The sequence below is a fragment of the Siphateles boraxobius genome, unplaced genomic scaffold (assembly GCF_051911475.1).
Source record: "Siphateles boraxobius isolate OS27281-9 unplaced genomic scaffold, OSU_SipBor_1 66, whole genome shotgun sequence".
Classification (NCBI taxonomy): Eukaryota; Metazoa; Chordata; class Actinopteri; order Cypriniformes; family Leuciscidae; genus Siphateles; species Siphateles boraxobius.
In genome coordinates, this window is record NW_027509193.1 from 5,690,943 (window position 1) to 5,706,456 (window position 15,514).

Sequence of the window (15,514 nt, forward strand, 5' to 3'; positions counted from 1 at the left end):
CAGAGAGAGTTTGGTGAATATGCAATAATCTATCTAGAGCTGGTGCTTTAACCATGCTCTCCAAATGCGATGAAAACCCAGAGCAGTTAAACACAGACACAAAAACCCTTTCATTGCCTGAAAGAGTGTCAGAGGAGGGGAGGTAAGCCAATCAAATCATCAGCCATCGCAAACCCTAAATGCAATGACTGAACCATGGCGTGACCTCGACTTCATTAATGTATGATTTACATACGGGCTTATGGGTTGAGTTTTATTGAAATTAAATGAATGGGAAGCCACAGCAAGAATGTCTTACATTCATGAGATAAATTGTTCCGAACTGTGACATTTTAACCTCACTAAATGATAATATATATATAGGCCTGTACACACTGCAAAAGTGACAACCACGTTCAAATCCAGAAGTGAATCCTCTAAATTATCGTTTTGGGTGTGAACAAAATACTGTAGTCACTCCTGAAATTGCAAATGAGAAACTGTAAAGATATTTTTAATGTATTTAATTGTTTTTTTTTTTAATTGCAATTGATTTTGGGAAGTACTTACATTTCCAAAGCTATCATATAAGGCAGATTAAATCCCTTTTATATTGTTTGGAAGAGTCTTTATGTTTCGAGAGAGCCTATGTTGACTAAAATAGCTACCTAGGTCGGCATCATTAAAAAAGCTTTTACTGTCATTTTTGATAAAATGAATATACATTCTTGCTAAATAATAATAATAATAAAAATATATTAACTCAACCCTCGCACTAAAACAAAAAACAACCTTCACTTGAAGAAAAATCTTCACTTTATTTTGATGGTCCATTTAACACGTTCTGTTGACTTTAAGTAATGTTGCACCTACATGTCTAACTCTCATTAAAGTGTCAGTAGAGTATTAGTAGACTTTCTGACTCCAAACTTTTCAATGATAGTGTACCTGTTTCACTGATTTTTTCTTGCCCCGCACCAGGAGAAGAGACTCGCATTTTGCATGGGCTTTTAAGGCAAGACCCTACAAGTGAATAGGGTAAAATAGTAGACAGTATATACTATGTACTTTTTATAACTGGGTAAAACGTACTACGTACTACGTACTAACCCTGAACCTACTCCTAAATCTAACCTTTACACATGTAAACCTTATTTTACTCAGTATTTTCTTAGGTAAGTACACTAAGCACACGTACTGTAAAATAAAGTGCAACTGATATCACCATGAATTCCCTAGTTGATTAATCACAGTGCATGAAGACAATTGTTTTGTTAAATGTTATGCTTAAATGTTATGCTTAAATACACAAAAGAAGCATTATCTAGTTAAATATGAAATTTGAAAAATATTCCAGAACCGAAATTATTATCATTATATCTCCAATATGTCCACAAAATTATGTTTCGTGTGTCCACACTGTTTCTCCATAAATTAGAAAATACTGTCAACAGGCAGAAAAAAAATGCACTTTCACCATGCTTTTAGGAATAAAATGATATATAAATGAGGTGAATATTATATTAACAAACCCTTCTGTGAAAAACGTAAAATTATTGATAGTAATAAAACTTAAGTAAGTGCTAAGACTCGATGCATGAGAAAAAAAACTGACTTTGAGAAAACAGCCTTTAAAAATATGTAGTGTAATCAAAATCTGCAGATGCAAATAGATACAGTGTGATTAAAAAAAAAACACTTAAATGTGTATTTTGGATGTTTTCTTTCCACTAACCTAGAAAAAGAAAACAAGTTATGCGAAGAGTCCAAAATCTCAAAATTGAGGAGTGGATAAAAAAAAAAAATGTTTTTTTCCTGTAGTGTCTTGCCTTAATTACTGTACATTACAAGAACTAGTTGTTGAGTTTGGTTCTGTACACACAGTACAGATTTAAAGTAAATGTGATTAATCCAGTTGCAGAACGAGGATATCACTCTGGAAACTGAACTCTGTGTGTACAGAAAAGGATGGAGGACTGGCAACTGTATTCAACTGCAGTGTGTACGCGGCCATACTGACTGCTCTACGTAAAGAAAAAAGAAATGACTTCTATTTATATAGACTCAGTGAGGCAAAAATAAAACGGTAAAGTAGAACGAGGAAAGCATGAAAAAGCAGAGGAAATGTCATTAATACACAAATGCAGGGAAAGCAAGAGAGTTAATCGCTGAGTGGAAAACAATGATGTCACAAGTTAATTCTACTGTGAAATGCATATACGGTACATTGAAATGTCAATGGAAAACAGGTAGAGGATGACGGGGATCACGTGTTGTTGTTTTTTTTACCTGCCCCTGTCTCCAGGAGGGGGGGTGGGGATTGGAGATGTGGCCAGCTCACCGGGCTGTTCACAGATCAGCGTGTCCGCAGGAGAGCCGGGCGGCTGTGCGCTGGGAGGCGTGGATGAGGATTTGCGGGACAGCGTAGAGGTACTTTTGCCCTTTACCCACGATGTGTCCATCACTCTGACACCCACACTGCCCACAGAAAGACCACAACTGAGTCAGTCAAAAACACAACACAACATCTAGATGCAATGCACAGAAGCGGTAACCCTCTTAATCATTACATCAACTTGTGCGTTGTTATTACAAGCCAGCATGGGTCATTATTTTGAGAGCAAAAACAGAAGTGAAGTACAAAGTGTTTCTTGAATATATATTCAAAATATTGTCATTTATTACAGATGCCAGATGTGTAACTCCCTCAATTATGATCATGTATATTCTTATAAAAAGAAACATTGTTTGTCATTTAATAATTAATGTCACGGGGTAAACACTTTATAGTAACTTTTATTGTTAAAATTAACATTAATTATTGTAACTATTACAATACATAATGTAAAATATTTTTGTTTTCATTTTTGATTTATACTGTATTCACCATTGTTTAAAAGTTTGGGGTTGGTAAGATTCTTTTAATGTTTTTGAAAGAAGACTTATGTTCACAGAGGCTGAATTTATTTGATCAAAAACATTTGCAGTAAAAACAGTAATATTGTAAAATATTACAATATTTTTTTATTTCAAATGATCCTTTAGAAATCATTCTAATAGGATGATTTGATGCTCAAGAAACATTTATTGTCATCATCAATATTGAAGTTAGTTGTGCTGCTTAATTTATTTATTTTTTTGGGAACAATAATTAAAATTAGATTTTTATCAATTTAATGCATTCTTTAAAAAACATTACTGACCCCGAACATTTGCAATTATAACGTAAGGATCGTTAATTAAAGGGACAGTTCATCACCATGGGTTGGGGGGTTGGCGGGTTGGGGGGGGGTTGGAGGGGGTTTTCAGTTAAAGGGGTGATGAACTGAGAAATCAAATTTTCCTTGAGCTTTTGACATATAGGACGTCAAAGAGGATAAAACCTCTCCTCTGCAAAAGAAGATAAACGCCTACTTCAACACGGCCTGTTTAGCCCCGCCCACCGACTCGCACATTACATGCTATAACATAGGCCTACGACGAGGTAATTTTGCTAAACTGGATCGAGCTACCAAGCAATAAACATTTACGAAATATTGTGCAGTACCTGGTTGTGGAAGAAGACAGTTGCTGCATAAGCTTCCTTCAGATTCCAATATTAGGAATGCGTGGTTAAGCTTTATTAAATCAACAGAAAATCAGTCATAATTTCCAACACAGGCTCTGCAAACAGACTTTTACCACACGGATCTGCCAGCAACGCCACAAACATGTCGGTAACATGTTTATTTTAATGCCTTATCAGTGAGCAGTGTTTCTTATGTGTAATTATTCAAGTTCAGTATTATCTTTCTCTCAAAATCATTCAATACTGTTTATGCATCAGTGACTAAACGATCAGCTTCACATAGTTTCTCTTAAGATGAAGATGAACCGCCCAAGTTCATGCCCTAGTTTGCCGGCGTGCGTCTGTGGAGGGAAAAGTCTGCTTTGCGCGGGTGCAAAATACGAATGATACATGCGTCGGTGTACAAAGTCAATTGCGCTGGGTGCAAAATAGGGCCCAATATGTCCATTGCATCAAGTGATTTATTTAAATGTAAGTGCATTCTAGTTAAACCACAATATAAATTGGGACCAAAGGTGTTACCAAAAACAAAGAAAGCTCGCAGTATTACAGAAAATGTGGTGGACAGTACCTTTGAATTTTCCTAATGCTGCATTAAGTGAAGATAAAACAATGATTTTAGAGGAAACGCAGTGTTTTTACATGTCTAGAACAAGGAAATGATATGCAGACAGGGAATGACAGCTGAACGATGAACCATGTAGAGTGCAGTGGGGGACATGTGTAGTTTGACAGTGTTTGGCGGATCAGGGCGGTCCAGAGGTGAGAACATGTCAGTCTAAATGATCAGCTGGCACTCTTTCCTGCTGCGACATCATTAAGCCTCATTCACTGTAATTGCCTTTACCCCGGGAGCTGTGGACATAAACAATTAGACACATATCCTCCGCTTTAACAAAACAAATCAGTCCTAAAATACGCTTGATCAGCGTCCTTAATTGTTATGTAATCTATACATAATTTTGTCAAATATATAGTATATCTCTCCTCTGCCACTGTTTTCATCTTGATTACTTATGAAGTTTCCATCAATGAACTGTGCCTATGTGGCTTGAGTTGTGAATAATAATTACATTAACTGATTTGCTGAATAGTTGACCTTGGAAAGTCAGGGTTACTCATAAGCACTTTTCAGGCGGGATTAAAAGGACAGTTCACACAAAAATTTAATTTTTGTCATCAGTTATACTCACCATCACCATTGTTCATCTTTAAAACACTATGCAGATCATTGTAATAAAACCTGAGAGATTTCGGTTGCTCCGTTGAAAGTCCATTCCACCAAAAATGTACATAAAACATGGTAAAAAAAAAAATCAAAATGAGCAGATGAAAGATTAAATTTAGGCTTTTATTCACAATTAAACGGAAAACGGAAAAGATTCTGCTTTGTCACCACCCGAAAAGCTTCTCTGGCACCAGAACCATCGCCGATATTGCCTTGATCGAAAAACTTTTTCCTGATGGGGCATTGATTTATGATTTTGAGCCTGAACAGACCACGGAGAAGTCTTCTGTCAGATTTTAAGTATTTTAAAGTGCTTATAATTTAGGTCAGATTCAACTTACTTACCTAAGGTGTCAAATTACGCACTGTAAAACATACATATACACACACATATATATATGTTTTACAGTGTGTTTTGACACATCTCTGCAGTTAATATTATGTGGTAAATCATCAATGTTTGCCAGAACGCAGTATTTTTTTGAAAGGGGGTCTGGAGTAGGTCTCTGACTAAAAGAAGTCTGGATTTCCTCCTCCGTATGCGGTATTTTTCCACCTCCTGGAGCATTGCAGGTGGCATGAGTCAGAGCCTGGCACATCTGCCGCGTGTCTGTCGATAGAGGCAGAAATGCAGCCCCCTCAGTGAATGATAAGGGAGCAGCGGCCCTCTTTCAACACTCCATCCACGTAACCATAGAGACCGTGGCAGCCCATCATCCCGAGACCAGCTCTATTCGAGGGAGGTTGAAGGAGTCGCTGAGATGTTCCCGGAGTTCAACTCCAATTGAGAACAAATGACACAGAAAGGCTACTGGATAACGACATGACTGACATCCCAGTCTAAGTGAATTACTCGCTAAACACATTAGCTATCTGCCGCTGCCTCATCCGCCACTTCTAATTGGTTCAAGCGGCACGGGCACTATCTAAGCCTGTCGGTAATGGGCAGTTAGTGCAATGATAATAGTGCAGTGTTTAATTTAAAGGGATAGCTTACACTCACAGGAAACAATTCCATTTGCCTTTCTTTTTTTAATGGAACATTAAAGGTGAACATCCTGGCCACTCTTCTCTAAGGTGAATCTGGATGAGGTCAAGCTCTAAAATTATTTTAAAAAACACCCTAAATGGTCCAAATAACTCAGAGATGAGTTTGTGTGGAGCAGCATTTACACAGTGCCATGATTCACTCTGAAACTCGCAGTGCATTTATTTAATTAAATCAGCCATATTGCGATTTCAGTTTTTGATTCACTGTCCAGCCCTACTAGCCAGGATATTCTTCAAAAACTCCCCTTTTATTTCATGGAGGAAAAAATGTCATACAGATTTACAATGACATGAGGGTGAGTAAATTATGACACAATCTTCATTTTTGGGTGAACTGTCCCTTTAAGAAGTAAGGCTGGTATGAGAAGGTAATGGAAGCGTGTGGGAGGGGAAATGAAACATGTAGAGATGGAGGAGGCAAACAAGAGCACAGAACAACCTACCCATCCTTCTTGTAGAATTCAAGCATCATGTTGTCAGTAGCAACACTGAGTGGGCGTCGGCTCTGCTCGTGCAGCTGCTTGCGATCTGATTGGTCCATATCTGGCGAGGGCATGGAGCTGTAGTTGGAGTTGTGGTTGGTGTGGACCGGGCTGCCATAGCTGCCTGTCAGGTTGAACTCAATATCTAAGAATAGCCAAGACAAATTAGACCAAATCTCACAGGAGAACACACTCGTGGGTATGTGCGAATATGCTTTCACAACTCTTTCTATCTAACCTCCAGGGAAGAACCAGTCAGCATGCTGGATGATCGGCTCAATGATGCCAACGATTTGCAGGGACACAGTGGTCATCATTTCCGTCATGTTTCTGTGAAGAACAATGACCCATTTGAACTACACATTTCATAATATAAAACTACTAGATCCATTAAAGAAATAGTTTACCCAAAAATGTCATTCATTCATGTCGATCCAAACCTATACGACTTTTTTTCTTTTGTGGAACACGAAGGGTTATATTTTGAACAATCTTCATGCAGTTCTTCTCTATAAAAAACAATTTATGGTGACTACATCTGTAGAGCTCCAAAAAAAAACCTCGAATGTCACTCTCTTCTACACAGAAAACTTTAACATGACTTCAGATATGACGCACAAGCCATATGAACTACTTTAATGGTGTGTATTGATGTCGTTCTTGAAGCTTGATAGACCTGGTCACTATGAATGGTTGTTGTATGGATTCTTCATTCATTCTGCAGTGTCATTTTAAAATAATTTATCTACTATTGTAGTATTTAATAATATTTTGAACTAGCTTTTAATTTTATATTTTTAGTTTTCATTTCATCATCGTTAGGTACTAACACACGTTTCAAATGCGTCTCCTGTGAGCTCTTCTGTTTGAAGTTCGTCGAGACTCCCCTATTATTTCATGACACTTTAGCCTTCATCATTTTCACTTTCAGTGGGCAAATAGTATTGAATGAACAAACCCGTGTTAAGCGGCTTACGCGAATGAATCTAATGTAATACAATGTAGTATAGTATGTGTATTTTACTTTTTAAGAGGAGAGAGGGGTGCTCTACCTCTCGGAAATTAGTTTTTGCAGGGTGGGATGTCTGCAAACAGCTATATTACACTACATGTAAGGCAATATTGAAAAAAGGCATAACAGGGGCACTTATAAATATTTTATAGTTTTAGTAAAAGGGGTCATCGGATGCCCATTTTCCACAAGTTGATATGATTCTTTAGGGTGTTCATGTAAAGTTTGTAATATACTTTAGTTAAAATTCCTCAATGGTTGTGTAAAACAACACCCTTTTTATCTCCTCAAAAACAGCTCTGTTCACGGTGACCTGTTTCGGTGCATGTCTCTTTAAATGATAATGAGCAACTGCTCACCCCACCCCTCTCTTCCATGAGCATTATGACATCATAGTGCTCCGAAAATCCAAATGGCTTGATTATTGAGAGTGTTTAGATTTTTTGAGGATAAAAAAAAAAAGGAGTGAATGGATTTTTTTCATTGTATGGTGGTTGTGTCAACACACTGCAAAGACACATTTATATATGAAAACACCATATAAAAGTGAATTTTGAATCCGATTACCCCTTTAATAATAACAACACTGTGCTCCACATAAGAAAGACATAAGTCATATGTGCACTGTAAGCAATGACAGAATTTAAATTTTTCACTGAATTGCTTTGTGAATTCGCTGCTATCCACATAAATGAGAGAAGTAAGCCAAACATAGGACATGTACTCACCCTTCTGAATGTGTCCACAGAAGGTTGGGTCCAAGAACTATTGCAATGTTACCTGGTGTCATTTTATTAGCGTCTTGATACTCTGTGAGTTTGGCTAAGAATTTGATTAGATATCTGTTTAAAAAAAGGGGGAGAAAACAGTTTCAGTTTAAATCTCAGTTTGACAAAAGGTTTTAGCCCTGGCATTTACTCATACATTTGCTATTCCTGTCGCTGTATATTATCAATATTTCAGTACGTCTGACTCAAGACATGTGCAGTCAAACAGCAATGAACCACAGCCTATACCTGGAAACCTTGTCATGTGGGTTAGAAGTAAAGACATGCCAAATATTCACAGAATTTGACAGTGGCATTGTAAAGAAAATGCATAACAAATATGAACAGGCCTCCTAATTTTCTTAAACAGTAGCTTTGTTCAAATTTATTCCTAGATGATAATGATATAATATTCATTATTGTGGCTCTTAGCTTAGCTGTCTTTAGCCACATAAATCAGGGCAAAATGAAAGGCTGAATTTGTCCTAGCCAGAAGACAGCATCTATACAGTTGGCACATTAAACAGCTTAGACTAAATTATATTTCCAAACTCCAAAAAATATTCTCAGTAGGGCTAATGAACTCTGAATATGCAGAAAAACACACACTTCCTGACAGTGAAGGAATTGCCACATTGCTCATGAGATGACAGATATTTGACACTCCTCTCTGCTAATGAGCTGTTGCATTCATGACTCATTTAAAGACAAAGACCTTGACAGAAATAACAAATAATAAGCAAATAAGCACCACAAACCTGAAGTTGTTCAAATTGTCTGATGATAGTTTCTCACATGTACCCAACAAGGCTTGAAGTCTTTTGTCCATGTCTTGAATACTAGAGAATGGCCATAAGGAGAGATGCATTAAGGTACATAATATGGATAAACTGTATGGATAAACTGCTGTATGTCCATGCATGGAACTGAACTTGAGTTCTTTTGCTATTAACCTACACAGAAACATATTTATATTGGGTTGATTTTACAGGAGTAAACTGTAATGTGATGTTAAGTTCACTAAACGAAAATGTACAAGTATGCTTTAATACTTGTTTAAGTATGCTTTAACATACAAGTATGTTTTTTTTATGCTGTATAAAATTTATGAAATTGGCAGTTTCCTTGGTAGGAAATATTCTACTGTAAAACTCTGAAATAGTAAACTTACAAGTGTACAATACAAATACATTGATATTAATATAATTTCTACATAAAATATACTTGAACTTTACTTGGTAAGTATATTTTGGGTAAGGATTTGCTCAATTGACAACTCACATTAGATTCCGCCAGGTAGGCAGCTCAATATCTTTTTGAAACAGACCTTATGTCTCACATTAAAGTGAAAATGGAAAATGGTGGTGGGTAATGGCATGTGTGTTGGTGTAGACCGTCAATACTCACTTTGAGGCTTGAATCCATTCATCATAGAGTTCAAAGGACATTAGAGGTTCGGGAAGTTCACGAAGATAAGACTTCAACGCCCCTGAGGGAAGCAGATGAGGAAGGGAAGAGGTCAGTGGAGAGAAGGAGAGAGTGAAAGAGGGAAACACAGCACTAGTGATAGGATGTGAGTGGAGGTGTGCTATTCCCTGCTTAAAATACTAAAGGGAAGCCAGACAAATGAGCTGTCAAAAGCCACAATCAGCATGTAGCGACTGTCAGCTGTGCCCCCCTACCTGGCGGCTACTAGGTCACGCTTCAGGCCCGCTGTAATGAGATCAAATTAACCTGAGACAGAATTTAATGTGAACTGCCATGGGGTCCGAGCCTTTTTTAGCTGCGATCGACTAAAAAGACACTGCGGGTAGATCAGTGAACAATAGGAAGCTAATAGGAAAGAAACAGATGCTCACCTGCGATGGCATGTGGGTCGGCTGAGTACTCCTGCACATCAAGAACCCCGCAGTCCAGTGACGCCTTCAGTTTCTTCAGCTTCGAGGCCGAGGGAGCCACCCGAAATAAACCCTGAAGTGACAGGAAGAGTTCTCAACCAGGAGCAATTCAATCATTTAGTAATCCTGAGGCTAGTAAAGCTGCTTGTTTTCAACCCTGTTTTAACAGAAACTGTGTGTATTACCTAATATACAAAATATATCTCAGTATAAAATAAACCAAAATTGACCTCAGTAATTAAGAACTATACAACAACAGTTATTGAGATAATACTATTATAAAAGAAATACATTCCAGTTTATTTAGCATGTTCATTAAGGAAATAATATATATTTTAATATATCTAATATATAATTATACGATTATTTCCTAAATGAACATGCTAAATAAACCGGAATGTATTTCTTTTATAATAGTATTATCTCAGTAACTGTTGTTGTATAGTTCTTAATCAATAAAAGTTCTTAAAACTTAAAAGTTCTTAGTTCTTAAAAAATCAATTTTGGTTTATTTTGTATATTAGGTAATACACACAGTTTCTGCTAAAAAAGGTTTGAAAAAAAGCAGCTTTGTCATGATTACAGCAGAAACACAGGAAATAGCCTATTGGGTCCCTTCAAGCATTGTGTTGCACAATGGGGGACTTTTGAGTAAAAAAGGCTACACCATGGAAGACTCTGAAGACACACATAGGCTAAAATGCAAACTGGGACACCCTACAGCAGTGTTGTCCAATTCTGCTCCTGGACAGGAGCAGTTTTGCTCCAACCTGCCCAAACACACTTGCCTGAATGTTTCTAGTGGCAAAATCGCATACTGAGTAGGTACTACATATGAATTTATTTCAAGAAAAGTGCTTTGAAAAGTGCGTTCTTTACAGTATGAATGATATTTGGATGTACTATATCAGCCATGTTGTTGCTGTCATGTGACATACAGCGTCAGTCACATCTTCATAAATCCTCTCCCGTATCCATTGTATGCGTACTGAAGTAGTAGGTCTCCAGGTACTTTTCAACTTCTGTTTTTTTTAATACTATGTATTCAGACATACTCTTTTGCCGTACTATTTTTGCATACTATATAGTAGAGAAGTAATCCATTTCGGACGCAGCATGATAATCCTGAAAACCTTGACTAGCTGGTTCAGGTGTGTTTAATTAGAGTTGGAGCTAAACTATTGACTTCCATAGTATTTTTTTTTCCTTCTATGGAAGTCAATGGTTACAACAACTGTCTGGTAACCAACATTCTTTAAAATACCTTCTTTTGTGTTCAACAGAAGAAAGAAACTCATACAAGTTTGGAACAACTTGAGGGTGAGTAATGACAACATTTTCATTTCTGGGTGAACTATCCCTTTAATCAAGTAGAAATATTTAGTGAATATTTAGGGTTATCTACACTACAGTATAATGTCTCTGAATGGCATCTGTGAAATGCCGTTGATTACCACAGACAATAGTTATGACTCGTCCCTCAGTTTGTTAGACAAACTGTGTATACATAAGGCACTTGTGTTATTTCTCAGCAGTCTCACACCTCTTCCTCCATGCCACATTCTAGCAGCATGGTGACGCACGCCTCGATAGGAAATGCAATCTCCCTGCCACTGATGGCTAGATGTTCCTCTAAGGCCTTTCCATATGATGGCTTCTCTATCCAGGCCTCTGGAACACATCATGATAGATGTTAAAATGCATCATTTTCAATCTGTTAAAAGCTACAGAAACAAGACAGATCCACATACGCATTTGAAAGACACCACTTAACCAAACTTGTACATTCAGACACGGAAGTGAAGAGTCTCACCCTGCTGAGCTTTGATCTGTGGCAGCACAGTCTGCAGAATCTCCAAAGACTTCTTGTGGTACTCTGCCTGAACCTCTATGAGCTACAGCAAGACCAATAAGAGGACATACACATGTTGTAAGTGGTCCCAAGGTATTCCGACCAAAAGTACACACTTCCCCTTTAGTGTCCAGAGGTACTTGCCGTTTGAAAGTAGTTTGCATAGTCTATTTCTTTGGCCACAAAATTGTACATGTCCGCTGATAACTGGTCCTACAGAGAGGGAAACAGGTACATCATCATGAATATCTGAAATTTCTCATTTCTCAAAAAACAAGCAAAACATTTTGAGATGGAGGCTTTGACGTAAGAGTATATAAGCTTTGTTTTTAGTGAATTGTTTCACTAAAGGCCCCATGAAATCAAAATTTAGTATGAATATGTTAGCGTTAAGGATATGAATAAGCTGGTGTGTTCCAAAACATTGACAAAATTCGCATTTAGTAGATAAAAGCATTCAAAACATACAGTCTCTCACTTCCGCTAAAATGGATCAGGGATTTTTTATGACATCACCGCAGACTTTAGCTTCTCATCACATCTTCTGTCCAATCAAATGCTCTCCAGAATCTAAAGCGTCCCGCCCCCTATGCTATAAATACCATCTGGCCAAAGCGACCGTTGACACGTCATTGAGTAATATGAGTTGGAGGAGATGTGTGTTAGGTTGCTCAAACGCTCTAGTTTTATTCCGTTTTCCAACAGTACGTTGGCTATGAATGAAATGGCTAGAATTTATTCACACCTCTACTATTGAATCCAACATATCATCAGCGCTCGGATTCGCTTCCATGGTGCTGTCAAGTACGACTTGCAGTCTGTGAAGTACACTTAACCCTATTGGCATTTGAAAAGGGGAGGGACCATTCAATATGTCCTGCCTTAGCTTCCTGCTTCAGTGTAAATTACGTCAACGCATCATACAAAGCTGCTCGTTCCAAGGCACTTCAGTGGGCCTTTAAAGGGATAGTTCACCCGAAAATGAAAATTCTGTCAGTATTTACTCACCCTAATGTTGTTCCAACCCCGTAAGACCTTCGTTCATCTTCGGAACACGAATTAAGATATTTTTGATGAAATCTGAGAGCTGGATCACTCCTCTATACTAGTCAATAGGCTTCTTCAGGGATTGAACTTGCCGGCCTTGAAAAGTTATTAAAGACATCGTTAAAATAATCCAAGTGACTACAGTGGCTCAATCTTAAGTTTATCAAGCGACGAGAATACTTTTTGTGCGCAAAAACAAACATAAATAACGTCTTTATTTCAACTATTCATTTCCTTCTCTTTGGGCCTCTAGTCAGTTCACTAGTGTAATTGTGTAGAGCTACGTCACACGTAGGCTCACTATTGGCCGACGCTGGTCATGTGTGTGATGCGTGTGACGTACAACAACAGAAGCTTACGCTGTTACACTAGTGAACTGACTCGAGGCCCAGAGAGAAGGAAATGAATAGTTGAAATAAAGTCGTTATTTTTGGGTTTTTTGCGCACAAAAAGTATTCTCGTCGCTTGATAAACTTAAGATTGAGCCACTGTAGTCACTTGGATTATTTTAACGATGTCTTTAATACGTTTTCGAGGCCAGCAAGTTCAATCCCTGAAGAAGCCTATGAACTAGTATGGAGGAGTGATCAAGCTCTCAGATTTCATCAAAAATATCTTAATTCGTGTTCTGAAGATGAACGAAGGTCTTACGGGGTTGGAACAGCATGAGGGTGAGTAAATACTGACAGAATTTTCATTTTTGGGTGAACTATCCCTTTAAATGCAGAAGAAAGAGTGAGATAAATCGTCACCCTGCAGATCTCCATCCGATTGGCCGTCTCCTCCATTTCCTCTCTCAGGGCATCAGACTTGGCTCCGCCCTGCTGCACATTACTAGGGTGACTTGAAGACTTGGATGACTGTTGCCACCTACAGCCCAGGAGGACATATGACACCATCAGAGCACAATGTGGGTAATGCGGAAGAATCAAATCTCAGGAATCAACCATAATATAGTTCATACCGTGTCCTTGCAGAATCCATGTCCAGGACAAGTTTGGCTAAATGTTTTCGCTGTTTCTGAATGTTCGGAATTTCCACCTAAACATAAAACCGTGCACATATGAGAAATAAAAACATGACCTTCATGCACTTGCTGAAAAACCTGTTGTAAACAATCTAGTACATGCCTTCTGTCATCTGACTGACTTGGTTCATGGTTCACGTGTCATTTTGCTGTCAAATTTGATTTTTATGAACTAAACATAAGAATAACTTTTATATTGTTAGCAATATTTTAGCATGAACACTTATTTGACTGTATTGCATTGCATTGCATTATATGATTGTGGAAAAAGTATGCAAGATGTGGATTTCAGCATAACATTGAAAAAAAATAAACATGCTCACCTCAGCCAGCATATACAGAGGCTCCACAACATCTCTTTCAATCTGTAACTCAAAGACGAGCAGCTCTTGAGCCAACTTCTCCTCCGTTTCGCCACAAAGATTCAGCATCTTACTGCAGAAAGACCATCAGTCAGTCAAACTAGTCAACGAAATCAGGACTGCATCCTGTTTCATTCACAAACTTCTTAGTGAATATCATGAAAGATCTCAAGAAGTTGGATGTGAGCATGAAACGGTAGCCACATCTTTTGATCATGTTGATGTCAAAGGGTGTGTGCCCAATCAGACACAGTGGTACTTTGGTGCTGTTTCATCTGTCCCTTCATAGAAACTATCCAAATGCAAACCAATACAGGTTGCATGACAAGAGACATTTAGAAACCAAACTCTCTAACTATGAAGACAATCCAAAGAAGTCAAGACTGGTCTTGTTAACATGATCCCATGATCCCTACTCAGTGGGTACAGTAGGTGCTATAACTACAACACCAGGCTGCAAAAACCATCTTTCTTCTTTTTGATTGGGTTTACAGGCAGCTTGCAAAACAACTTAATTAGATGCATGCTGCCACCTATTGTGTTGGAGTGTGGTGACAATTGAGTCTAAGGGTACGTTTACACAACAACGATATGCTTAACACTGAGAGTTTTCCGCATACAGACGACACCATTGTCAAAACGATCTCCGTTCACACGAATCCACAAAAATGACTAAAACGCTGTATTCTGCTGACAGGCCATTAGATGGCGATCAAATACTATAGACTGAACATGTAATGCGCACGTGCATGACATCCTCATCTTCAGAGATACACGTTTTTGTTGTTTGCACGGAGACTGTTTTCAAAAACTTGCACTTTGAAACCCCTAGGGGCTGTTTGCACGACACCGTTTTAAACTAAAAACGTAAAACTTTTTATGCGTTTTGGCCATTCATTTACATGACAACAGCATTTTGGGTGCCTGAAAACGCAAACTTTTGAAAACAGATTTCAAAGTACAAGTTTTTGAAAATGGTCTCTGTGTAAACAACAAAAAATGTGATTCTGTAAAAACAATGACGTCATGCACATGCGTTTTACGTGTTCAGTCCATAGTGTTTCATCGCCATCTAATGGCCAGGCAAAAGAATGAGTTTTTTGTCGTTTTCGCGGATCCGAGTGAATGGGTATTGTTTTGACAATGGTGTCATCTGGACGCAGAAAACTCGAAGGAAAAACTTCTCAGATTTAAGAATATCGTTGTGGTGTAAACATAGCCTAAATTTATAAGGCAGATTTG

The 15,514-nt window shown here is 38.0% G+C and overlaps 1 protein-coding gene across 7 annotated transcripts in view; it reads right to left on the reverse strand.

Annotated features, from left to right (window-relative positions):
* The window catches only part of arhgap44a (Rho GTPase activating protein 44a), a 61,967-nt gene that overhangs the window by 16,111 nt on the left and 30,342 nt on the right, over positions 1-15,514 (reverse strand). For 4 of the 7 annotated variants that reach the window (XM_077211753.1, XM_077211757.1, XM_077211758.1 and 1 more), the window contains exons 5-18: positions 14,234-14,345; positions 13,848-13,924; positions 13,636-13,753; positions 11,981-12,049; positions 11,798-11,879; positions 11,528-11,655; positions 9,946-10,057; positions 9,494-9,575; positions 8,845-8,925; positions 8,048-8,161; positions 6,546-6,637; positions 6,269-6,452; positions 4,119-4,136; positions 2,269-2,457 (exon numbers count right to left, since the gene is read on the reverse strand). In XM_077211753.1, the coding sequence (XP_077067868.1) occupies positions 2,269-2,457; positions 4,119-4,136; positions 6,269-6,452; positions 6,546-6,637; positions 8,048-8,161; positions 8,845-8,925; positions 9,494-9,575; positions 9,946-10,057; positions 11,528-11,655; positions 11,798-11,879; positions 11,981-12,049; positions 13,636-13,753; positions 13,848-13,924; positions 14,234-14,345 (1,458 nt within the window). The remainder of the gene's footprint in view (positions 1-2,268; positions 2,458-4,118; positions 4,137-6,268; positions 6,453-6,545; positions 6,638-8,047; positions 8,162-8,844; positions 8,926-9,493; positions 9,576-9,945; positions 10,058-11,527; positions 11,656-11,797; positions 11,880-11,980; positions 12,050-13,635; positions 13,754-13,847; positions 13,925-14,233; positions 14,346-15,514) is intronic. The other 3 variants (XM_077211760.1, XM_077211754.1, XM_077211761.1) reach the window with 1 other exon arrangement.